At 34.4% G+C, this 26,428-nt stretch overlaps 1 protein-coding gene across 2 annotated transcripts in view; it reads right to left on the reverse strand.

The window, feature by feature from the left end:
* The window catches only part of Lerp (lysosomal enzyme receptor protein), a 119,742-nt gene that overhangs the window by 38,463 nt on the left and 54,851 nt on the right, over positions 1–26,428 (reverse strand). For both annotated transcript variants that reach the window (XM_089236616.1, XM_089236617.1), the window contains exons 16-30: positions 25,660–25,869; positions 22,342–22,543; positions 18,691–19,005; positions 17,922–18,115; positions 17,758–17,838; positions 16,144–16,366; positions 15,365–15,739; positions 14,682–14,748; positions 10,942–11,098; positions 10,030–10,162; positions 8,975–9,097; positions 6,332–6,585; positions 4,027–4,239; positions 568–714; positions 77–256 (exon numbers count right to left, since the gene is read on the reverse strand). In XM_089236616.1, the coding sequence (XP_089092742.1) occupies positions 77–256; positions 568–714; positions 4,027–4,239; positions 6,332–6,585; positions 8,975–9,097; positions 10,030–10,162; positions 10,942–11,098; positions 14,682–14,748; positions 15,365–15,739; positions 16,144–16,366; positions 17,758–17,838; positions 17,922–18,115; positions 18,691–19,005; positions 22,342–22,543; positions 25,660–25,869 (2,874 nt within the window). The remainder of the gene's footprint in view (positions 1–76; positions 257–567; positions 715–4,026; positions 4,240–6,331; positions 6,586–8,974; positions 9,098–10,029; positions 10,163–10,941; positions 11,099–14,681; positions 14,749–15,364; positions 15,740–16,143; positions 16,367–17,757; positions 17,839–17,921; positions 18,116–18,690; positions 19,006–22,341; positions 22,544–25,659; positions 25,870–26,428) is intronic.

Consider the following 26,428-nt stretch of genomic DNA (forward strand, 5'->3'; position numbering starts at 1 on the left):
AGTATCTTAGTGCTAAAACGTTTCTGAGAATACAATTTTTTTCTTTTAAAATTAATAAATCCTTGTGCTTTCTTACCTCATAATATGATCCGGGATCACGAGCTGATGAAAGATCAAAATATAATCCTTTGCCTTCATCTTTAAACGAGCATGTTTTAGGACTAATGGTTGGCTTTGATGGACAAACAACACTGGTCTTCCATTCAAATATGAAAACACAGTCATTTTCTAGCTTTGAAACAAGAACAGGCTCACCCTGTGAAAAGAGAAAAAAAATTGTGTTTTTCAAAATTATTTTTTAAACAAACATAAATGATATTTTAAAATAAAACTAGATGCAAAAAAAAACCTGATATACATTAAGTTTCAAATGAAATTACCCCTTATGTGTATTATATTGGCATTTACTCTCTGAAAAATTATTGATACATTTTTATGAAATTATTTTTTGTTGCTGTAACTCATGCTAAAACTTGAAAATTTGACTGATAAAATAATAATCCGGAAAAACAATTATAAAAAATCCAACTGAAGATGCATCAATGAATAAATTTAGTTCAAATTTACCAGCATTTCTGTAGGGTCACACAGGAATATGACTCTTGAACGATACCTCTCACTTTTGTTTCCTTCACAGATCGAGCCATTGGTATAAATGGCCGTAGCATGCCCTTGAAAGTCAAGAAATGGCAAATGCCATTCATGGCCTAGGTTCTGTAATTATATAACAAATATCTTTTATTATTGAAAAATCATTTTCATTTCATGCGTATGATATACTTAATATCAGGATTGGCAAATTTTTACCATAGTGGAAAATACCACTTGGCAAAAAGTTTTTGCCATATTTTTGCCATTTTTTGTTAAGGAAAATGAGCTTGTTAAAAATATGCTTGAACGATTTTGTTTGAAATGCACACCACTTACACGAAAAACTCTCACAAAAGCTCTTAGAAATATAAAAAGCTAAATAGTGAAAAATGTATTTACCAAAATTGTAATTCTAATGATTGAAAACTGCATAACATTCATAATATTATGTGTATTTTAAATTTTTTTGTCATTTTTAGCACTTTTTTTACTTGATTTTTTCCAGTTTTTGCCACTGTCCTGGTGAAAATTCAGCCCTGCTTAATATTCATTCACTGTGGTAACCCCCCCCCCCCCCAATAATCAAATCGGTTTTATCGCCAAACAATATTTTTCCATTAAGGAATATACTACATTTTAAACCCTTCCTCAATGATCATCATCATAGATATGGTTACCGGCATTACTTTCATGATTCCTTCCATTAGATAAGAACCCCCTGGTATGCAACACAATCATTGTTTGAATATTACTTTTCCCTAAATATGCATGCATACTGAAAACCTAGGTAGCAAGCATTTCTGCTGCTTGAACAAAATCTCATTCATCCTGATATGGCAAAAAAAAGTGCATGCAGAATATAATAAGGGTTTCCATGGAAAAAAGTTAGCTTCTCACAGAATTTAAAGAAATGATTAAATTTAAAAACGAAATGCAAAAAACGAGAAAAATATACATACCTCATTTACTTCAATTTCTCAACATAATAGCATGTTAATAAATTAATTTTTTTTTCTGCTGTTTTCTGAGCCTGAAGCCTGTTACAATATCTTCTACACGAATCACGAGTCGCTTTCAGAAGCTCAGCATCCTAATGACAATTTTTTTCGAATTTTTCATGCCCTTGAACATAAGATTTTGTGTCTTATTCTTTTAAAGCATTGGATGGACAGATTTTTCACTATTCAAACAGACTTTTGTTAACACTGAACTCTCTTTCACTGTCTACATTACCATGTGCTAAAGATAAAAAAGCCTTCACCAAAACTAGCAAAATTTTGGGCTGCTCTCAAGGTTTCTAAGTTTGAATATGTCCGCCCAATATCTATATATTCTCTGAACTGATTTCACTTCTTGTAATTCTTTGCATTGTAGTGCAACCCATTCATCACTCATAATTGATAGTTCTATTGGTGATATAATGTTAAGTAAAATCCTAGCAATACGTGAAGGAGTAATGCACCATTCCAGCAATGCACGAGAAGGAGCGCGAAAAACAAGAGAGGGTGCAAGCATTTCATTCTCTCTAACATGTTTTGGAAAGGTAGGACATTTCTATATAATAGGTATTTCACACAAGTTATGTAAAATGAGCATGCTCCTGGCAAAAACTCCTTCCTTTGACCATTGTTAAGAGCATGCCCCTCCCCCACCAATGCAGGGGCGGACCATGCATCCATATTGGGCGGCGCTCTAGGAGGGGTGCTAACTGGAGTTGAAAGAGTGAAAAAAACTTTGTCAACCAAAAAAAATGTGGTCAGTAGCTCCAAAAATAGGTTCTGCATGGGTAGAGAATTTTTTTTCCTCGAGCCGACCCTGTCCGCCAAATCCGGATTTTCGCGATGTGAAATTGTTACGATCGGCAACCGCTGACGACAACCATACGACCGCATAGTGGCTAGATGACAAAACTATGGATATTTTAGCTGGAGTTTTTACAGATCCCATTTTTTCCCAACAATCTCGGAAAAAATTTGGTAATTTAAAGGAGTAAACCAATCCTCCTTTTTGATTCTTCGCAAAGGCGCGTTTGCAATCTTGGGGGAAATAAAGCGAATTTACCCCATAGTTAGGCTGTCTTTGAATGCAGGTTGGTAGCAGAGAAATTGCCGTTATTTTCAGTATATAACCCACACGAAAAAAAACGCTCTTCGAAATCTGGAAATTCGGCATATTCATTCAGGGACTTTGATATCCCGTGGGTTATACCAATAACAGTACAGCACCATTATTGGGGACTACTTCAAAGCAGTACAACTACTTTTCAAGGACACGAGATGACGCGATTGTGGTAGATGGTGAGAAGTAAAAAAATTGAAGTCTCCCCATCCATATCTTTTTCCTTGTCTTGGAAAGAACGCGTCCCGTGAAGAAAATTTTCATGCTTCTTTTTCCTAAATTCCAGGTATTTGACGCACTACGTGCATTAGCGGTACCTCCGCGAACCACAAACAAGAATTGATGCAAATGTGCAGGGATTCTGAGCCTTGGCGCACCATGCAGCAAGAGAACCGTTTCGGTGCAGTTTTGTGCAATTGGCACAGCTCTTGCACCCTTGCATTTTAGTTCAGTAGAAATAGTGAATAAAAAGATTGGTATCTGTTTGAAATATAAATAAAGTATAAAACAATTGAAAACCTGTTTGACAAGAAGAGAGGTCTGCTTGGAGTTACTCAACAAAGATCTCAAAATTTCAATTTACACATGTATGATTTTTCCAAATTCGAAATTACAAGTGTAGTTGAGCTAGTTTAGTCTATATCAGGTATGGTCAACCTTTCAGCACGTGCACCATTCAGTTGTACCCCATGGTACTGAGAACTGCATATGAAGATTTGTAATGAAAAAAATTTTTAATTAAAAAAATTTAAAGACGGGGAATATATATTTTGCCTACCGTCATACCACTCAATAAGAAATAATTTTTGTTTGTGAAAGAAAGACTTACCTTCTGATGTCAATCCAGAGTATTGCCTACATTGTATTAACAAGTTCAAAAGGAAAAAATGAATGGCAAGTGCAAAAATTTGTGTGTCTGAGAGTGACATGAATTTGTGGTCTTGATATTGGCAGTGGTTGAAGAAAGATTAGCTACCACTAGTCTACATAATCATGCATTTTTAATATTACCAATTACTAGCTCTACTTATAATATTAAGCTCTAACACTGCGAAAAAAAAAATCCTGTCATTGAAAAACCTAAGAGTGTGGTTTGTGTCCATGTAAATTAACTCCTTCTACATCTTCAACGCAAATATTTATTAGAATCACAAAATTTCAATGAATGATAAAATATATATATATATATATATATATATATATATCGTTTGTCTTATGTTGTGAGTTATAATTTCAGGATATAAATTAAATCACTACACAAACTTTTTTCGACTGTTACTAAAGTTGTAGTAACTCACAAAAGGAATAAGTTCTTACTTCTGCATAGGATCCATGTTTGGTAACTCTGCATATTGATGCCGATGGTGGACATGGAACATCATCCAGTTCTCCAAGAGGACCACAAACTCTTAAGAAATATACAGCATCTGGGTCATCACCATATAGTGTAGATTTGACTGAGAAAGAACGTGCATTTGATAATGGAGCCAAACTGAAGTAATCTGATCCATTCCTGATGGCACAATGTACCTTGAAGAAAACAAAATTGAGCACAGAGATCTGCATCAATACATGTGAAAATACTATACAACCAACTCGATATTTTCTAACTAGAAACCATCAGACGCAGGGCTCCCACTCATAAAATTATAAAAAGTAGGACGGGTAAGGTACCCCCTTAGCCAACATAATCATAGGCATAATTTTAGAATAAATCACTCAAATTTTTTAATTTTCAAAAAATTTTAAAATATTCTTTTTTCTTTTTTTTCATAACACTATTTCAATATCCTATTAAGATTGACTCGATCCAAAGCAAAATGATAGAAATGACTCAGTAACAAAAACAATTTTGGGTCAAAACCATCTACTAGCAACTAGAGATGGGAGGAATATTTGGCTGCTACTTGGTATTACAACCTTTTTGCTGAATATTTGGTTCAGCCGAATATCTGTGTAAATCTAAGCACAACAAACTAATTTTAAAAAAATCATATTAATTAGAATTTTATAATGAAATGATAAATGAAAAATTAACAAATACAAATTTACTGATTACGTAAATGAAAAATTTACTTATTATATTTCATTGTGTGGCGTATATATTCCTTCCTGTGAAAAAGGTTATGTCAGTTTTATTTTCAATTAAAAACACCAATTTTATTCATAATTGTGATGAATTTTAAGAAAATGTATGTTCGGTTAAATCACTATTCGTCTCATCCGTACTAGCAACCACAGATTTTCTATGGTTGAGTATGTCTCTCCACACAATATATATATGTAACATTTTTTCAAGAGGTCATCCACAGTAAAAGTCCAGTCTGTCAACTTTTTTCCTTCATACACAGCAAATTATGAAGACATTTAAGTTTTTTTTAAGAATGACGCTCTTTCGAGACCACTTCCAAAAGCACAATGTGTAAATTATAATGTTGAATGTAAATAAGTTAAGTTGAACCAAATGGTTTTACTGTGCTGTCCATCTTTTTTTTTTAAAGATTTATTTACATTTTACTGTTCAATGCCAGTGTCATCATTTTTGACAAATGAAACACTTTCATTTCTAGCTCTTTGAGGAGCTTTGTAAAGATTGTTTATGCTTCTACATGTCCTGAAAATACAGAATGATTTATCAAATACAATGTTAGTTATTGTACAATGAATAGACCAAAACCATGAAAAATGCAAAATTATTTTTTCCCATCCCGACAAAAGTTTTTGACTACTCTACTTTTTGAATCCTTAAACTAAGCAAAAGAACAATTAATAAAACCAAATGGTCCACATACACCCTTGAATAACACGGAAAATGATAATATTCCTGCGTTGGCAGAATCATGAATTGCAACCTACTACATTTGTATTACTTGGCAATATATCGATGATTCCCTCTTCAATTAAAAACAACAAACACAAATTTTGTTGACAGGATTTAGTAAAAAAAATAGGACATTTTATCAAAAAGTAGGAAGTAGACCAAGTGATCATTTGTAGATTGCCCTGCAGATGTAATAATCAAAAATTGTTATTTCTTAACTCCAGATTGCACCAATAAAATACTCTCAATACTGGTTTTCTTTTCTGCCCTTATCATGAGCATGGCCGTGAATATCTTTCTGCTAGTCCACATATTGCTGTTTCATGTTTCCACTGGTTCGTAAAATGTTTTGCCTATTTGCACTAGTTATATAGCCATTGTGGTGGTCATAGTGACTGACTTGCAGCGCAGGGACCCGGGTTGTTAAAGCCCCACCGCCGCCACAGTGGTGGTCAGCTGAAATTGGTTTTCTATGGTTCCCAATTTCGAGGTGCAAAGGCAAGCAGTTCTCTCTGTTAAAAAGTTTCACCACAGAGAGCAACAGGCCTATGTACAGTACAAATATTCAATCAGTACACTTCACTTCTTAAATGTAGATGGCAGCACTGAAATCAGACGCAACACTAGATACTAGCTCAGACTGTTAGGTACACACACTTCCGGTACAACTCACTAGGTAGTAAATTGCCCATGGTGATAGACCTGAGTTGTGCTTAGTTTGAAAGAAAGAAAAGTCCACAGTTATAAAAATGTTTAAGAGCACTGTTTTAGATTACAAATACATAATAAACAAATATATACCAGGGATTGACATGCTAGTTCTGTCATCCATGTGAAATGGTAAGTGCAATCAGTTGACTCATACAGAAACATTGGTTCTCCTATGTCAGTACCACAGTGAAATTGTATGATGGTGTTACGTTCAAATCTTCCTTCATGACATGGAGCTCCATCAGTATAATTCAGGTACAAGATACCATCACTGAAATGAAGATTACTGTTTGGTTTTCCAGCATTCCAATTCCTACCTCCACTATTTTCTTCTTGGCAAACACCTATTTAAAAAAAATAAATAAAAATATACATGATGGAGAAAAATGTCAAAAAATAATCAAACTCAGTTATGGCATCAAAAAGGCCACAAAATTTTGTTGTTACAACCAAGATTTATGCTTTTAAGTGTCAAAAGTATAATTAGATGCAATCAAATACTATATATTAGTGATTCCCAATGTGGGCGTTAACGCCCTCTGGCGGAGGGGTGATGGAATGTTTCAGGGGGTGGTAGAAGCTACTGGTATAACATAGGATCCTATGGGTTAGATTGCATTGGGGAGTGGGGGAAAAAAAATTCTGAAGAAGGGGAGCGATGGGACAAAAAAGGTTGGGAAACACTGCTATACATGAAGTTATTTCTTTGATAAATAATTCCAAAATAAACTAAGCTTTGTTTTCTGTCATTATTTAAACAATATTAGAAAAATAATCAAGATTTCCCGATATAGGAATTCAAAACTTTTTCAGTTCTGATCACTTTTGTGAAATATATTGATAATTTTCTTTTTTGCTTTTCAAATGGTACATTCCATAGAATAGACCAATTGAATTATCATCAAATATGACCACTTTTATCTTCCTTTATTTGAGAACTTCATTAATGCTAGGTCACCAGGACGACTGAAAAATTGGTAATGACACTATGCGAGCCAATCTCCCCATTGAAAAGTCTCACCAAAGAGAGCAACAGCCCTACAAACAGTACAAATATTCAATCATCAGGCTTCACTCACTTCACTTATAAAATATACGTGGCAGCGCTGAAAAGTCAGACACAACACTAGATATGCACTTAGACTGTTAAGTAAACACACTTCTGGCACAACTCACCAGGAAGTAAATTGCCCATGGCGAATTGTGATCAGTTTGAAAGAAAGAGAAAGAAAAATGATTTTGAAATGCACAAACAAAGAACACTGAATGAATGAGTTATGCAAGTAATTCTTTTAAAACTTATTGGCACTTATGATTGTCAACAAAAAAACACAGTCAATCAAGAAAAAAAAACATCACCCATTTCATGGAGTCTTCCTACTAAGGGATGCAAAATACAACATAATTCAGGATCACACTTTCCAATTTTATGACAGAAATATACATTGAAACTCCTTTTTATTCCTTTAAATTTCTTTGAGTGAAAATACTCTTTAAAATTTTAGGTTGAAAAAAAAATTATTTTTGAAAATATTCCCAAGATTCCCAATGTGGGCGTTAACGCCCTCTGGCGGAGGGGTGATGGAATGTTTCAGGGGGTGGTAGAAGCTACTGGTATAACATAGGATCCTATGGGTTAGATTGCATTGGGGAGTGGGGGAAAAAAAATTCTGAAGAAGGGGAGCGATGGGACAAAAAAGGTTGGGAAACACTGCTATACATGAAGTTATTTCTTTGATAAATAATTCCAAAATAAACTAAGCTTTGTTTTCTGTCATTATTTAAACAATATTAGAAAAATAATCAAGATTTCCCGATATAGGAATTCAAAACTTTTTCAGTTCTGATCACTTTTGTGAAATATATTGATAATTTTCTTTTTTGCTTTTCAAATGGTACATTCCATAGAATAGACCAATTGAATTATCATCAAATATGACCACTTTTATCTTCCTTTATTTGAGAACTTCATTAATGCTAGGTCACCAGGACGACTGAAAAATTGGTAATGACACTATGCGAGCCAATCTCCCCATTGAAAAGTCTCACCAAAGAGAGCAACAGCCCTACAAACAGTACAAATATTCAATCATCAGGCTTCACTCACTTCACTTATAAAATATACGTGGCAGCGCTGAAAAGTCAGACACAACACTAGATATGCACTTAGACTGTTAAGTAAACACACTTCTGGCACAACTCACCAGGAAGTAAATTGCCCATGGCGAATTGTGATCAGTTTGAAAGAAAGAGAAAGAAAAATGATTTTGAAATGCACAAACAAAGAACACTGAATGAATGAGTTATGCAAGTAATTCTTTTAAAACTTATTGGCACTTATGATTGTCAACAAAAAAACACAGTCAATCAAGAAAAAAAAACATCACCCATTTCATGGAGTCTTCCTACTAAGGGATGCAAAATACAACATAATTCAGGATCACACTTTCCAATTTTATGACAGAAATATACATTGAAACTCCTTTTTATTCCTTTAAATTTCTTTGAGTGAAAATACTCTTTAAAATTTTAGGTTGAAAAAAAAATTATTTTTGAAAATATTTGTGAATAAAAACAAATGTATAGTGAAAAAGACACTGATAGTACAGGTGTTTTATATATAGCCATTCAAGCCCTCTAATTTTGTTATATGGGAAGCTTTCAGATATCTCACTTATTCCTATACAATAACATATAGGGGAAAATTTTCGGGCCAGAACAAAATAATTTTACCTGATTGTGCACCACATGGAGAATTCTTCACTGATCCACAAATATTGAGATGATAGATATGGTTGTTTGTTTGAACTTTGTAGGGTATGCCACTCCTCAATGAAGATAGACTGAATTTGAAACCTGTATAAAGACAATATGACTATGTAAATATGATGAATCTGTAACACATCAGTGAGCCATGAAAAAAGAAAATGTCAAAGGAAAACCATGAAGGAAAAACCAGAATTTTTTTAACACAGTCATATGGAATAAAATCTTTTGCTGTTTTTATAAAAGGAAAAATTATAATATCCCCCCCCCCCACCTTGTAAATTTCTATGCAGTGAATATCGTTTGACCACAAAAAGAGAACGCTCATTCTTTAGTAGGAAGAAACAGGTGGGAAAAAAATTCTCCAGGATTGCTCCCATTCTGACTTGGGGTGAATACCATTTGCCGCCAATTCATTTTCACCAAGACCTAAACAATAGAGTTTAAGAGCTAATCATGTAGAAATATATACTGAAGCGATAAATGGAATTTCTACAAACCCTTATGAGCAAACTCTCGTTTGGCAAATCTGAAGTTAGAGCAAGTTTTCTTGAGGGTAAGTTAGTTTTGAGGTGATAAAAAAAAATGCAAAAGATGACCCTTTGTCCAAGGATTTTTGCTTAGTATTTCCAAGGACTTTTTCACGTCAATGTTTTTTTGATCCCATTACTGATAAAGAATGAGGAGATACAAGTCAACCGATCAAATATAGAATTTCTCATCTGAGCAGAAAGTATTTTAAAAGTAATTCCTTCGAAGAATTTGTTGAAAGATGTGTAAAAAAGTTATTAAATGGCACAATAAAGCAGAAGTGATGATTCTATGAACCACATCAATTTGGTTATTGAAAAATAACCAATGATCCATAAACCAATGATTCTATTATGCTCAATTTGTTATATTGTGTCATATTATTTCATTCAGAAGTTTTTTAAAATCTTTAGCTCTTATAAATATATCCTATTCATTAAATGATATAAACTGTATATTTCTTAAAAATTTATGCATTAGAAACCCTTCACCTGTCATAGGATCAGTGACAGAGCAATCAGATGTGGTTATTGCAGGAGGCTGTTGAAGTGGGCAAGCAAAGGTTGAAGCCCAATCAAAATAATAGACACAACCATCTCTTCCAACATATTCAGGATCACTTGCCTAAAAAAGTCATTTTTTAAAAAAATCTACAAAAAACATAATAAAGCGTGAAATATAAAACTATATTCAATTCGAAAAACTTGGCGTACTATAGAATAAAATTCTTTGATGCATAGCCACAGGATTTGCTTTGAGAATAATACAATACACTGCATGGTGAACATAAAATTTCTAAGAACAAGATGATAAACCTCTGCCCTAACTAATTACACAAAGTACAGATGACTGAATACCAAGCGAAGATAATTGAAAAGTCACATTCCCCTGTGGGGAAATCGAACTGCCAACCTTGCACTTTCCAGGCACGTGCTCTACCATTAAGCTACAGAGGACAGACATATTCTTTCCTAAGAACACTGTGTTCCTTTGGACTGAATGGAACTGTGCAATAGACAGCATCCTAACTCAGCAACAGCTCGAAACAAAATTAGCCCCCAGATGGCGACATAGAACAAAACAATGAGATGAGATTGGTAGTTTGATTCCCTACAGAGGAATGTAACTTTTATTTTCCGATTATCTTCATTTGGTATCCAGTCATCTGTACTTTGTATTAAATTTGCAAGTTGATACATAATAACTAAGTGCTGTTTTTGTTTTCAGTCATTCAAAAAAAATTTTCTTTATCATAATCAGAAATTCATATGAACTCATTTCTGTACATCAATATACTATTTAAGTTATAACAAAGCAAATATCAATCTTTAAACATTACATTTAAAACAATTATACACTACTTGAATAACATGCAATTTTTTTATCATTTTGCAATCACATACCACAGCATTCTCATTACAAGAGAAATTAATAACAGTCTCCATGAAACGTGCAGATGAGAAATGATCTCTTGTACATGGTTCACCATTAGTGTATTTGATACGTAAAATATTGTCTTTGAAATATGGACCTTCCTCTACTCTGCCAATGTTTCTTCTCCTAAAAATTGAAAAAACAATTGATATAATTGTTATTTTTAGTCACCCTGAATTTTCGAAATAGCAAAGACAACATTCTCAGTTTAAGTTTTAGATATGAAGGGAAACATACATACATAATTACATGATAGACCTGGACATATTCACTTTTCAAATTAATAAAATGTTATACAAAAATTTCCCATAAAAATTCAAATGTTGTAGCAAAGATTAATTTTCAAATATAACTAAACAATTTATTTATTTATTTAGACACAAACTAAACTTGTATGAGCTAATCAGAATTAAATCAACTGCAAAAAAAGCTATGGAAGGCTTCATATATGATTATATTATTAAGTAACTTGTGTGTGCAAGACTGAATTTAAAGGACTATAAAACTTGAAAATGAATGCTGATAAAAACTGAAATACAGTGGTACTTCTATTTATAAGTTAATTCATTCCTGAAAGTTACATCTTTAACAACTAATGTCTGAAAGCTAATTCTCTCATTAACATAATGAAGACCACATTAAGACATTTCATGTCCTCAAAATACAGTAAAACTCCTTCTAACAAAAGATGAGTGACTGTTAAAAATCACCCTTGTTCAATGGTCAAAAAATAATTTTCTTGTTATACTAAAAGTATGTATTTCAAACCCCTGACTAATAGTCATCCCCCTCAGAACTATGTGAAGTTCCTTCTCCAGTAGCTAACAAAATACAAAATGGGAAACATGGCAAAGAAAAACCCCATACAGCGGGTCTTACTCACTATATAGGGTTAATGATAAATTTATTTACATTCTAATGCGAGTTGTTGAATTTATTTTAAGTTTAATAAAAACTTATAATACTAACTTTTAATAAAGTTCTTTAATAGTGGTTCTGATCATTGATCATTTTTGTCGCACCACTGTCATTTTCTGCACACGAAGGCTAATTAGACCGGGACCTACAATTTATTGCAGATTCCGAACTGCAGGCTTGTTTTTTATACTCATCGAGGGGTTGGTACGCGAACCCCTCGATGGGGGACTCCCTCCGGTAGCAATGTTTTCTGTGGTCGTGTCACCGTTTCTGTTGTACCCCTATGTCAGGAAAGTTTTCTGACAAGGATGAACCAGGTATCGAACTCGCGACACCTCTGCACATCCTTTGGTACTTTAGGAGAGTATCTTATCGACCTGGGCTACCGCGTCCAATAGTGGTTCTATTAAATAGTGTGAAATATCAAAATACATGTTATAATGAAGTGTGGTGCAACAAGGAGTTACTGTAGTTTCATTTACAACAGAGATCTCACATGGCCTGTCAAGCTCTATAACATGCATATAGTATATCTTAATGGCCCATGCAACTTCATTAAAATGTCAAATGTGGCCTGCAGAGGGTCAATGGTTGAAGGCCCAGATTTATAAGACGAACTCTGTACACTGACACAACACTGTCTGATAATTGCTTTTGAATTAAACTTGTTCAAAGCATTTAAAGCTTTGTGTGTCTAATGCACTTTTGCTCAAATCATGCTGTTTTGTCAATACTTTGCTTATACATGTTTGAGCACTTTCAACAAATAGTTTTTACTTTTTACTTCAGATTGTTTGTGAGTCAATGCACTCACAGGTTGAAGAATATTACTGTAGATAAAATATTTCAATTCAATTCAATTTTCAATCCAGTTCAAGAAAATTTCATGAAATTTTATCTATAACTAGGGGGGGGGGGGCAAAGCCCCCTCAACTCCTCCTATGGAGCTAACTACTCATCACATCTTCTTTAATTATAAAGCAAAATATTCCTCAGGCACTTCAAATGCTTGTGAAATAGTTATTCATTGCCAGTTTCCCATTCTGATTTCGATAAGCAATGCACTGCCATCATAAATACAACAGAATACTTGATGCACTGCAATACATACGTGATGCACCACTATCGGCAATAAAGCACAATACTCAATCCACTACTATATGCAGTGCACCACAATACAGCACAAAACGCAATGTACCACCATCGGCAATGCAGCAATAAGCAATGCACCACCATCGGCAATGCAGCAATAAGCAATGCACCACTATATGCAATGCATCAACAACATCAATACTGCAAAATAAGTAGTGTACCATGATAAGGAATGCACCACAATACGCGATGCATCACAATACGCGATGCATCACAATAGGCAAAGTACCATATTACAAATATGTACCACAATACACTGTAAACACTGCATTACAATAAGCACAATACAGCGCAATATGCAAAGCACCACAGTATGAAATGTATCGCATTGAACAAAACACAATAATACACAATGCACCACAATGCGCAATAAGCACTGCGTTGCAATAAGCAATACAGCACGCGATGCACTACAATATGGAATGCACCACTATTTGCAGTGCGCCGCAATAAGCAATAAGCACTCATTAAAATAAGCAATACAGCACGCAATGCACCACAAGAAGCAATACAGTATGATAAGCAATCCACCACAATACGCAAACGCAATGTATCGCATCAAGCAAAGCAGAATAATACGCAATGCACCTCAATACGCAATAAAAACTGCATTACAATAAGCAATACAGCACATTATGCACTACAGTACGTAATGCATAACAATACAAATCAACAACCAGCAAAATCAGCAATGCGCTGCAATCAGCGAAGCATCACAATAAGCAATTTACCACAATACGCAATGAACCACAATACACCATAAGCACTGCATTAGAATAAGCAATATGGTACGTCATTCACTAAAATACGTAATGCATAACAATGCGCAATTGACCAATATTTACAATGCTGCACCACAATAAGCAATGCAGCACAATACCTCATGCACCACAATACCGCATAATATGTGATGCACCGCACTAAAAAAAGCACCATAATATGCAATGAGTCATAATAATCCATAAGCACTGCATTACAATAAGCAATACAGCACTCAGTACATTACAACACGTAAAGCATCACAATCAGTAATGTAGTAATGTGTGTAATCAGTAATATTGTACACCACAAATAAGCAATGCAGCATAGTATGGGATGCATCGCAATAAGCAAAGCACTATAGTATGCAATGCACCGCAATGCTCATTACAATGAGCAATACAGCACGCGATGCACTACAATATGCAATGCACCGCATTCAGTAATGCCCCATTATTTTTGCAGTGCCACAATAAGCAATGCAGCACAATGCGCAATGAGAAGCAAGTATTCCTTCTCGACTCAAAATGAAACCTGTCATAGAGATCTGTCGAATGCCCCATCCTGGGTACCCGAACCCTGTGAGGAGCATTGGTGATTTATACATACCTCTGGGTACATGCACAAATCTTGATCCCTACAGGTCAAGCGGTTCCCGATGTGTTCAGGAGTTAAATGAAAACTCGACCCAAAATCGTAACCGAGTTCAGTAACACAAAAACGTCACCCATTTCCGTAACAAAAAATCTTCACTAATTTTGGTTGCTTAGAAACAGGCCCGTTTCGATTTTGTAATTTTATAATAATAGATATTATTCTCATTTCATTCACCAGTACAACTTAATTATGAAATTCGAATAAAATAAAAAATAATATATACCCCTGAATTTGATTAGGTTTTCCGATGTCTAGCAAACATGCACCAGAATGGTAAGGGCATCTGGACTCTATAAATTAGAAGAAAATAAATTGACAAACACATCGGATATTGATCAGATTTCATATTTCACATTAATTTAAATGAATGCAAAAATATTTTTAAAAAAAGAAATGATTATAAAAACAGAAAAGGACTAATAATATACAGTCAACACTTATTATAATGACAATGGATAGGGAGGGGATGAGTGAAAACCAAGCTGGAATATCAGTGAAATGAAATTCACGTATATTATTTGCTTATTGTTAATTAGCAGTTTGCATTGTAAATTAATTAGAAAGAGACCCATCAAGAATCCTGACCAGAGGACTTGGTAACTCGAGCACATGCTGCAGGACCCTGAAAATCCTTCCCAAACTTGTTTAATGAGATATGGTTATGAAAGATGAATAAAAATTGAATAGCATTTTGAATTGAATTTATTTTGTAATAAAAATTATAGATGAATTTCTTGCAGAGCGTCGATAGACTGCAGGTTATACATAGAAAATTACACTATCTTAAATTTATTTAAACATATTTCAACATAAAAATGGATAAAAAAGGCTATTGAATTATTCTATTTATAGAGAGCTTTCTAATATCCAAGCATTCAGCACTTTGGCAGAAAATATGCACCTTACCTTGCGTATAAACAACAGTGCGACAGACATTGAGAACAAATGTCTGGTTTCTGTTCATAGGATTCCTCACATAATAATTGGTGTTAGTCAGTCCTAAAGCAGTTAAATCATATACATTTCCTAATGCATCTTGTGTTGAACACTCAACAGTATGATAGGGTGGGCAAGCATAACTAGTCTGCCACTCAAACAAGTAGGTACAATCTTCTGCCTCTGATACAAAGATTGGTTTTCCTATGCTATCTTCAGCATGCTCATCACAAGTGAATGTTATGATTGTTGAACGATTGTATTTTCCATGACAATTTCCACTACCAGATGTATACTTCAAAGTGATGACTCCTTTTTCATACATTAGGTCTGAGCTTGGCAAACCTTATAAAAATAAAAATGCTATGATTAAGAAAAATTGTTAAAAATAGTTAAAATTTTTTAAAATTATGGAATTTAAAAATTTTATATCTAGTTCACATAAGATCTTAAAATATAACATGAGATGTTATCACATTTATAAGATTAGTGTTCATTAAAAAAAGGGAGCCCTTAAACCAAATAATGGATATTGATAATGTATCTACAGTAGTGATATGTAATAAAAAATTTTGTACAGGTTTTGAAAAATAAACATTTATATAACTATGGGTTTTAGTTGATTATAGGCTATTCTTGTTTATTTTCCTGCAACCAATCTTGTTAATCAAGTGATTCACTTATGTTCACAAAAAAATTATAAAACATAGGAAAATAATTGACGATTCCCAAATAATAAAGTTTTTTACCTAAGCTTTTTGCAAAGGTTTTGTCACTTGGTATTGTCTGACACACAGCTGAGAGACCACATGATTCTGGAATATGATCATCATTCCCAAGATTACTGCAAACCTTTATCAAATACTCATAGTTTCCATCTTTCACAGAAACTGTTTTTTGTCTGAGAGGATTCAAATTCAACACATAACCAAAATCAGGTTCTGCCACAGAGCAATTGACACCATAACTTGTCTAAAAGGGAAAAAAAACATTTTGAATTGAATTTGAATAGTAAAGGAACATTTTAAGTAAAAATACCATGATCAAATTTTATACCATGTGAAGTTTAATTGCTTATCTTCATTCCACTTTTCAAATTTGAAAAATGTTTATGCCCTTATTTTTATTATTAATAATCAAATATACAGGCGGCCTTCGACTTTTTCACAATTGTTATTTTGGGCATTTTAAAAATTCAATTTTTTAAAGATTTTTGTCAGTAACGCAAAAATTGTTTGCTCTTCCAGGCAGTCGTTCCCATGAAGAGCAGTAGCTCGCGCTCACTCACACATTGTCTCCCTCTCAGAATTGTTGTCATATCACTGAGGTTCTGAGCTGCAATGGCAGGGTTGAATGCTCGGTCTTGTGTTAGAGCATGTGTCGATGCATTGTGTGTTTTGCCAAATTATTTGTTACTTATTTACAGCGAGCCTTTGAAATTATCTCCTGAGTCCACAGGAGCCACTCTCTAACTAACTGAAAACACACCAAGCTTCTTTCCTCTTCGACGTCGAGGGCCTTTCTCCCCACCACCCAAGCTTTCTAATCCCTTCCCGATGGGGGGAAAACCTTACAATGTTAGCAAAGTAAGTGATGAAGAAGGATTGAATGGTGTCGGCATAGAAAAATGGAGAATTAGTAAACAGCAATTCAGAAATCGACAAAAGAATGGATTTCAAGCTAGCTGATTGCTTTTAAAACCAAAGCGACGACCAAAATCATGAAGATGATTGATAGAAAGAAGTGAAAGACCAACTATAAGAAAAATTAACGCAAGGGTTTCGTAAGTTTAAATCAGCAACTGATTGTTTGCATGACAGAGACCATCTATGGTATGTTCTTCACATGTAGAAAGATTGTTGGGGGGGGGGGGAGCCTTGCTACCATACAAATTAACTGAAATAAAACATTACCAAATCAGCTTCTTGTGTACAATATTGTTTTCTTAAAGAATAAATTAAATTGACTGGATTGATTGATTAAGAAACAGCTAACAGACATTGTAATAATTCTTCTAGAAAGCATGCCTAGAGAATCACTGGATGCCCACTTCTATTTCTGCCACAAGAATAGGATATAAATGCCTAAGAAATTAAAGTTTATGGTTTGTGTTATTTGCAGATTTTTCGTGTTTGTGTGGTTGTACTCAGAACGAAACCCCCATAAATACCAAGGGACAACTGAATAGTCAAGCCCAACTATACACCTGTGTGTGTTTAGGGAGACATGATTTTACCTACTCTGTAACCATGTGATTGAATAAATAAATATAAATTAGAAATGCCATGTCCCAAATCAGAAAATCTGTGACATGAATTATCAAAGAAATAATGGGAATCGCTGTGTTCCAATTTATCACTCACTTGTAATGGGCATGCTGCTGGAGTGTCCATTGAAAATAGATATTCACACTCTGGAGTTCTTCCAAGAAAAACCAAGTTTCCCTGAAGAACAACAGAAAATAAATGATTTAGAGGAATAAATTTTCAAATTTACTCAACAGTTCAATGGTTATAGATTCACAAACCTGGTATTGAGAACAAAACAATGTTATTCGAGTGCTATACGTGAACTGCCCATTTTCACATATTGAACCTCCTTTGTAATGAAGAACTAAAGTGCCATCCTCTGATACAGTTGGTGGTCTAAACTGTGAACCAAGACTTGATCCCATATGTTCAGGACTGTTGATATCTAATCGACAAGCTGCTACAGACCCACCTAATTGAAAAAGAACAATAATAGGTCAAATACATTGAAGCACTAATTTACTGCACACCAACTCTAGTCACATCACCATACCCGTGGACATTGACAGTAACCTTCATGGTGGAAGAAGAGCATCTTACCACTGCAACATTAGAGCACTATATTGAAATACTGGTATTCTCAAATACTTTGCAACAGAGTTGCAGTTCAATTTAAGTTCATATAAGATAAAATATTTTGAATGCTAAACATACAGTTGGGTAAACTACAATGTTTGCACTACAATGTTTGGTTACATAGATAACAAAAACATGGTAACAACTCCAGAAACTCAATCATTTTATAAAATATTTCTTTTTATGCTTCAAATAAATTTTAATCTATCATTTTCATTCTCACTGAATCTTATGTATTGCAAAGCAAGTACTGGAAATTTTTTAGTCTTCCTAAAGTTTAAAATCCAAAAAGTGAGAATTTTTCAGAAAATAAATTAATTAAAGTCAAAATAAAGAACAATTAGACGGTTTGATAGCAGGAGAAATGAGGGCAACCAAAATGAGACATAAATTATCAAAATAAATTATCACCTGAGCATTTTTGGACAGTTCCACTGTTTAATGGTCTGCAAAAAGAAATATGATATCTGTAGTTGCTTTCCTCTTGTTGTGAACCACCGATAACCCAATCACGCCCCTCTGTATTTGAAAGTGGAGTAAGATCATATTCATTGCCTTTATCATCATTGAACATGCAATCAAAATGTGCTGATTGGCAAGTAAGTTGTGTCTCCATTTCGAATACATATCTATTGAACTCTTTGTGTACAAATGTCAGTTTTGGCATGGAAGCATTGCTTGAAACACTTGAACAAGGAAATTTTATCACAACCTCTGCAGACTTTCCTAAAAAATATATAAAAAATGCATAACAAAAGCAGAAAACTATTTTCTTCTGTAAAAAATATTGATAGGAAAATCTATCTAAACATCAAACTCGCAAGGGTACAAATTTTACATTTACTGTCCATATTAGTGTATAACCTTATGTGTAATATATAAGCATGTATGCAAGTTAACCCCCCACCCCCCAACACTTGAAAATCATAATACTGGCTAATTGTGCAAGTAATCCGGTTTTGATCCCAAGGGATCGCTAACTTAAAACCAAAAAACTGCAGAAAATTTAAAATCAGTGTATAAGCCAACCCCCAAAAAAGACAAATTTTGAAGAAATTTGTATGTGCAAATTATAAGCAGGAGATCATGGTAATTATGAATGCATAATTATTTTAACATTAATTGTATACAATTACAAAAAAATATTTTATAATATAGGTATCCCTCTCTTCATGTGATACCACTTGACGGATTTTCACTACAACACGCATACAACTTCAGAAAATTAATATTAAAAACTGCAACCTGTGAAATTTTAATTTGAGTTTGACTCTGATGATTTTAATCTTGAAAGTGTCTCTCAAATTAAGAACATGACAGTGTTGAAAGGACAAACTCTATGGGATTTGAGGATGTGGATGAAATCCCAATAACCAAAGACCACCAATGAGCCTTTTGGAAATGGAAAAAAACATGAATGATGAAAGTCAAGAGCTTTTGTTGTTAAGCCCATTAAGTCGTTTTCAGCCCACAAAGCAGTCAAGAAAACAAAATGATTTTTTCAAACTACTGACAATACCATTAGAATTGTAATCAAATAAAATCATTCTAATGAGATTGGAATTGTTACATTTGGGAAGAGATGTACATAATTCTGTAGCTTACTATAAAGCATATTTATAGAGAATACTGACTGTAAACCAGATCTGGACTGTTTAACCGAAAAAACTATCAGCCTATCAACCCAGTGTTGGGATGCAAGTAACTTCTTTTACTGATGCCACAACAATCCTTTCTCTTTCATATTGTAGCCATCTTTAATCATGTTTTTTTTCATGCTGAGTGCAATTATATAGAACTTTCATTGTGTTGAATATGCATAATTGATATTTCTTTTATTTTAAGCTGTTCTTCATGCTCATTAGCCTGTTTCTTAATTTTTTTCCACAACAATCCTTTCCCTTTTATACTATAACCATCTTCCGACACATTTTTTCTCTTCTTCAAAATGATTTCCTTTCTTTGTAAACCTATTCCAATCTACTTGCCTTCTTCTGTTACATTCCTCCATCAACTTAAGCAACTGGTTTTTTTTTCAACTTCTTATATTTTCCCCAAAAGTTGTGTGTACTTTCAATCTTCAGCTGAGGAGGTTTTCTCTATGTCCTAAATTACCCTTCTTAACTTGTTTTTCCTTATTCTATTTGACATCTATTGGACACAATTTCTTATACTGGAGATGTTGGCTCCTGACTCCTCTCAAATGTGTATTTGCTGAAGGCCACCTAGAATTCCTTGATCATTGACGGCTGCATTATGGAAACATGCTCTTCTTGATTGGTCAAGAAATCACAAGGCGGCATTCCATCCCTTTGCCCCGAAAAAATTTTTTTTTAGGGAAGATTTCTTGGAGTTAATCAGAGAAGTTTTGGAACTACAGTATATATGCATATAAAAACGTCCTCTCCACTTGTCAATACAAGATCCATCGAAAGACTGGTTATTTGTGGAGATGAAGATTACAAGGAAGAAAATTCATCACTGCCCCCACGGGGACTTGAACCCCAGTCTCTCGCTTGCCGGACGAGTGATCTACCATCTAAGCTATGGAAGCGGATAGAATATTTCAACCTTGGAGCTTATATATATGTAGAAAGGCACCGTACATGGACGGCGTCAACAATCAACTAATAGCTCGTGAATGACAAAGGCCAACCAGATGACCATATGCATATAGAAACGTCCTCTCCACTTGTCAATACAAGATTCATCGAAAGACTGGTTATTTGTGGAGATCAAAGACTGTATAAACTTCTGCACGCAGACATGCAGAATGAATATGTTTTCCTCTTCTATGCTTGAAGGAAAAACGCCTGATTATTGGACAGGCCAGATTAGTGAATGGCCAGATTATTGAGAGTCTGCTGTATTAGAGTTAAAATGGAAAGTTGAGTTAGCTTGTTGGTGGGAGATTCAGCTCAAAAGACCAGATTATAGATACGGACAAGGTAAGAGACTTATTTTTTGTGCCTTGATGGTTGTTGATGTTAGTTCATGTTTATTATTCATTTGCTCCCCATTTAACTTCTAAAATGTTCAATATTTAAATAAAACTATAATCAAGTCCATTCATTATTCGATTGGGTAGTAGTAGCGTCAAAGCCAGGGTGCTGCAGCACCCATACTTGGTTTGGTCACGTGGAGCCAAGCTATCCCAGAATTGATTCCAAAATCAAAATTTCCTAGGCAGAGTATAAGCCAAGCATCCACAGGTGAAAAGCATTTGAGACACACCTGGATAGTCAGAAGCATCAAGGTGATTCAGAAGTCATGGGATAAAACTTCAAGGAGTAATAAAACGCACCTAAAGAAGCAATTTTTGTTGTACAATACATGGCCGCAATGCAAGCAGTGAACTAATAGATGATGTTATTGAAAGCATAAAGCGCTGGTTTTGCCTCTTTTCATTTTTGCCTTTATCATGTATTGCAGAAAGAATGGGAAGGAGGACATTTCTTCCATCTTTCCATGACGAAGGATGGTACAGAAAAGCTTTGGAAGCATAAAGACTGTACAAAAGCATTTTCCAATAAGAAACATGCAGATCAAAAAACCTTTGAGTTATTTCATTGATGCCTATGCAAAATGTATTTTTGTGGTGTCCTCACACTCTTAGCATAACAAACCCACCACATAAAGCAGGGGGGGGGGGGTACGCATAATAAATTTTGTTAATTACTAATACAGTCGAATCCCGTTTTAACGAATACTGTTACAGGGAAAAATCTCATTTTAACAAACCTCTAACCCCACCAGATAAGTTTACATAGGAACAATTCAAAAACTTGAGATTCCTTTATAACGAAATTTTGTTATAACGAAGTGATTTCTCCAGTCTTTTGGAGTTCGTTATAATGGGAGTCCACTGTATATAATTATGACTCCACAGATCTATGTATCAATCAAAGAAGCAAATAAAATTTCAGCTTTATTTTGTTGTAATTATATACAATCTCACAAACAATATCTTCACACAAAGCATCTAGTTTTTCTCACTAAAAATGAATTTTACTCTTAAAATTAATTAAAAATCCATAAAAAATAATGATTACAGTTATTTACCAGAAGAGTCCAAACTTTTGTTTCTGTATGTCAATGTGAGGGCAGTCTCTTTGGAGTAGCTGAGGGTGTATGAGTCATTACTTGCAAGAACAGCTATTAATTTTCCTGTTTTTTTATCTTCTTCACAAACACTTGTATTAGAATTAACTGTGGCACCATCAGTAGCAGAACAGCCATGCTTTACTGCTCCACAAATATTCAACTGCAGGATGGAAACCAGGTATTAATCAAAGGTTATTTTATTTTTATTACATTTATATAATTTTATGTATAGAGAGCAATAGAAAGTGACCTTTTAAACAAAAAAAATGTGGAGATAGAACACATCTCAATCAAGATGAACAACACTTGCAATGGAGCCTAAGGCCACATAGACCATGAAGTACAGTCGGCACCTCTGTATTCATGGTTTTTTTTTATTTATTGGAAAAAAAATTCAGCAACACTCAATAATCGTCATCCACATGCGTTTTTTACAAAATTTGAGTTGTGCGTGATTAAGATAGCTCACTTTTCTAGTGCTACTGATAAAGCTTCGAAAAAACAAAAAAAATTGAAAACTTGGGATATATTGACTATACTTGGGGAAAGTAAGTCAATTACTGATGTGGTCCGCCAATACGAAATCCACGAATCTACGGTGATATATGTATTAAAAAAAGGAATCAAATTCAATCAGCCGTGCCTTTAGCTGCACCTGTGAGAGTGAAAATTTTGCATTGCCTACAAGATCCATGTGTTTCTCGTACAGAAAATGCTATGCCGTTTTTTTATGGGTACAACTCTACTACAAAAAAGGTATTCCAATTGATTGTAATATTATAGCGGGGGGGGGGGGAGAAGAAAAATGTACTCTTCTATAAAAGAAAGGGATGGTGAAACATCTATTTCATCAGAATTTTACGCAAGTAAAGGCTCATTTCATAGGTTTAAGAAACAACTCAGCTTATGCAATGTAAAAATCACTGGTGATCAAGCCTCTGCCAACCAGCAGGAGGCAGCTAGAAAATTTCCCAAGACAGAGAATTATTGAAGAGAATTGTTTTTATGCACCTCATCAGGTATTTAACGCTGCCGAAACTGCACTATTTTGGAAGAAAATACAGCAAAGAACATTTATCACCCAAGAAGAAAAGCTAACCCCTGGTTTTAAGGCAAGTGAAGGATAGACTTACTATGATATATATATAACTCAAAGCTTCCAGTATTTTGGATGAACAATAAAAAGGCTTGGACTACAAAAACACTTTTCCTGGATTGGTTTAAACAGTGTTCTGTTCCGGAAGTCAGGAGGTACCTTGAGAGTGAAGACATGCCACCCAAAGTTCTTTTAATACTGGATAATGTTCCTGGACACCCAGATGTCAATGAGTTCAATGCAGATGGCGTGAAAGTCCTTTATATGCCTCCTAATACTAAATCTATCATTCAGCCCCTTGATCGGGGGTAATGCGAGCATTCAAGGCTCACTATACACGTCACTAAATGGCGATGATTGTGCATGCAATAGAAGATGCAAATGCAGAAAATGTCTTGAAGGTATGGAAGAATTACACTATCTCTTATGCCATTACTGTCATCACTAGAGCCATGGCAGCTCTTAAGAGAGAAACGGTCAACTCTGGTTGGATTAACCTTTGGCCACAATGTGTGCTCCAAGACACAACCATTTCTAGAGAGCCAACTGAAGAGATTATAAAAGACATTGTCACGTTATACATAGAAGAAGTCATGCAGCTAATTCATTGCAATTCAGAGGCACTGACTGAGGAGGAATAAATGCAGCTGAAACTGAAGGGGTAGCAGATGAAGACAATCAAAATAAAGAAGTGGAAGACAAGTTCACCATGAGTAACATAGCGGAAGTGCTTCACAAGTTCAAATCAGCAAAAGATTATTTTCATGACATAGATCCCTCTATGCTACGTTCTCATACAACATAATATAAAGAAGAAACAGCAAATGGAAATCACAAGGTTCTTGCAGAAAACAAACACAACAATCAATACACCCTCTTTTACATTCCCTTCTACTTTTGCTTCACCTTGCTCTTCTCGTGATGTTCAATAAGCGAGATGTACAAAAATAACCAATGATTTTGGTTATTTGCGGATTTCCTGTATTTGTGGCCACCCCAGGAACATAACCCCTATGGATATGGGGGGGGGGGCCCTGACTGTGTATATGATACATGTCTGATTAGCTTGCAAATAAGCCAGTCGGAGCCTAGATGACATACAAATACATACATTTTATTCTGCATGGAATCTGTGGTTGCCTCTCATATCCAGTAAAAATCTCTGAGAGAAAGACTATGCGACCATTGCTGAAAGAACACAAGCTGATAATAACAATATTCTCTGAGAAATGTCATTGTGTAGGTTTGCTGATACTTCTGAAACTACCTGGAGGTACTTTCCTGATCCCCAAACTCCCCAGACTTACGCCCAATAGAAAACACTTCGAGCCAACTGGATCATGTTCACTCAACTTTTTAGCAATTGTCGAATGGACTGCAGTCTGCTTATCTGCCATCTTCATTTCAAAACATGGAAGACAGATGGCAACACCAGTATAACTTAAAACAACATAACTGACAACTTAAATATGTTAAGACCACAAATACACTCAAAACACGAATTCTGGCATGCACCAATTCAAATGTAAAAATTTTGCAGAAGCATATGTATATATTGTATAGTTAAGCAGTTTTAGTAGTCTGATTATCTTCAGATATCCATGATAAACCTCCAATATCTAATTATGTTACTTCCAGACCGACAGCTGCTGGAACGGCACAAAACAATAAAAATTAATATATAATAGTTTTGATAGGAAAAAAATTAATTTGATATCAAGCAGATGATCAAATTAATGTGTCTTGGCAGCTTATATACATAATAGTATGAGTATATGGACTGAAATAACACACTCCAATTAGCCAATGAATGTTTCACCATTAGATTGATTATACATTTTATTGAATTCACTCTTTTCAGACACCATGAGAGCTTTATGTAAGCCTAGTTATTGTTGTTTCAGTTGATTTGTATAGTGCAATTTGTATGACTAGCAAGTGTGAATTTCTGTGTAACATAAATCAATGTAAATACCAATGACTAAGCTTGTCTAAAGCTGTCTTGTGTGCGAGCACAGTCATTTTATTGGATAGCAAATATTGTTCATCTTTTTATTTACCCTGTTTATATTTATTATTATTTATTTAAAGAGTTCACACAATTGCACTGAATATACTTGTATGATAACTATTATGATCTTTAATATAAACTGATATAACATAGATTCTCAATAGCTTACTCGATACTGCTTGTCTCCAACAACTACAGAATATGGTTGCAAATCATTTCTTAGCGGTGTCAAGTCAAATAAGAAGCCTGTATCAGGATCTGTCAACATACATTCATCTTTTACCACTGTATTATTAGATGGGCATGCTGCTTTTGTGGTCCAAAGGAAAGAAAATTGACAGGCACCAACTTTACCAAGAGGCCAAATATTGTCTTCTCTCTGAAAAAAATAAGAATGAATTTATTAAGTATTTACTCATACTTACACAGATCTACAACAAAATATCACTGGATTAAAATTATGTACAGCAGTGCTCAAGTCTTGATAACAATAAATGCTTGTCAACATTAAAAAATTTGTATGTGAATTTTTTAATGAAATCTATTCTATAAACACAAACATGCAATCTCATTATAACTATAACAAATGAAAGAGTTTCTTTTTCTACGCAAGTTCAAACTTCTTGCAACTGCAATGCTAAAGCCTGAGCATACAATATTGTGGTGGCATAACTCACTCCTTGATGTAACATCCGAAAATGGATGCAGATAATCTCCATTTATTGTGTAACCTGATTTCATAATAAATTATATGTCTGGCATACTCTCTCTCTCTCTCTCTCTCTTTCTTTACACATCAACCGCAAGTTTAGTAAATCCCTCAAGAATAATGCATACCATGCATGATGTAGAACAGATCTTAACAAAGTGGATAATGTTAATGCTTGGTTGCAAAACCTTACCAAACCCAAATAAACTAATTTTAATTGCAAATGCCA

The sequence above is a fragment of the Pholcus phalangioides genome, unplaced genomic scaffold, assembly GCF_987345545.1.
Source record: "Pholcus phalangioides strain wild (caught in Gottingen) unplaced genomic scaffold, Ppha-v1.0 ptg000009l_1, whole genome shotgun sequence".
NCBI lineage: Eukaryota > Metazoa > Arthropoda > Arachnida > Araneae > Pholcidae > Pholcus > Pholcus phalangioides.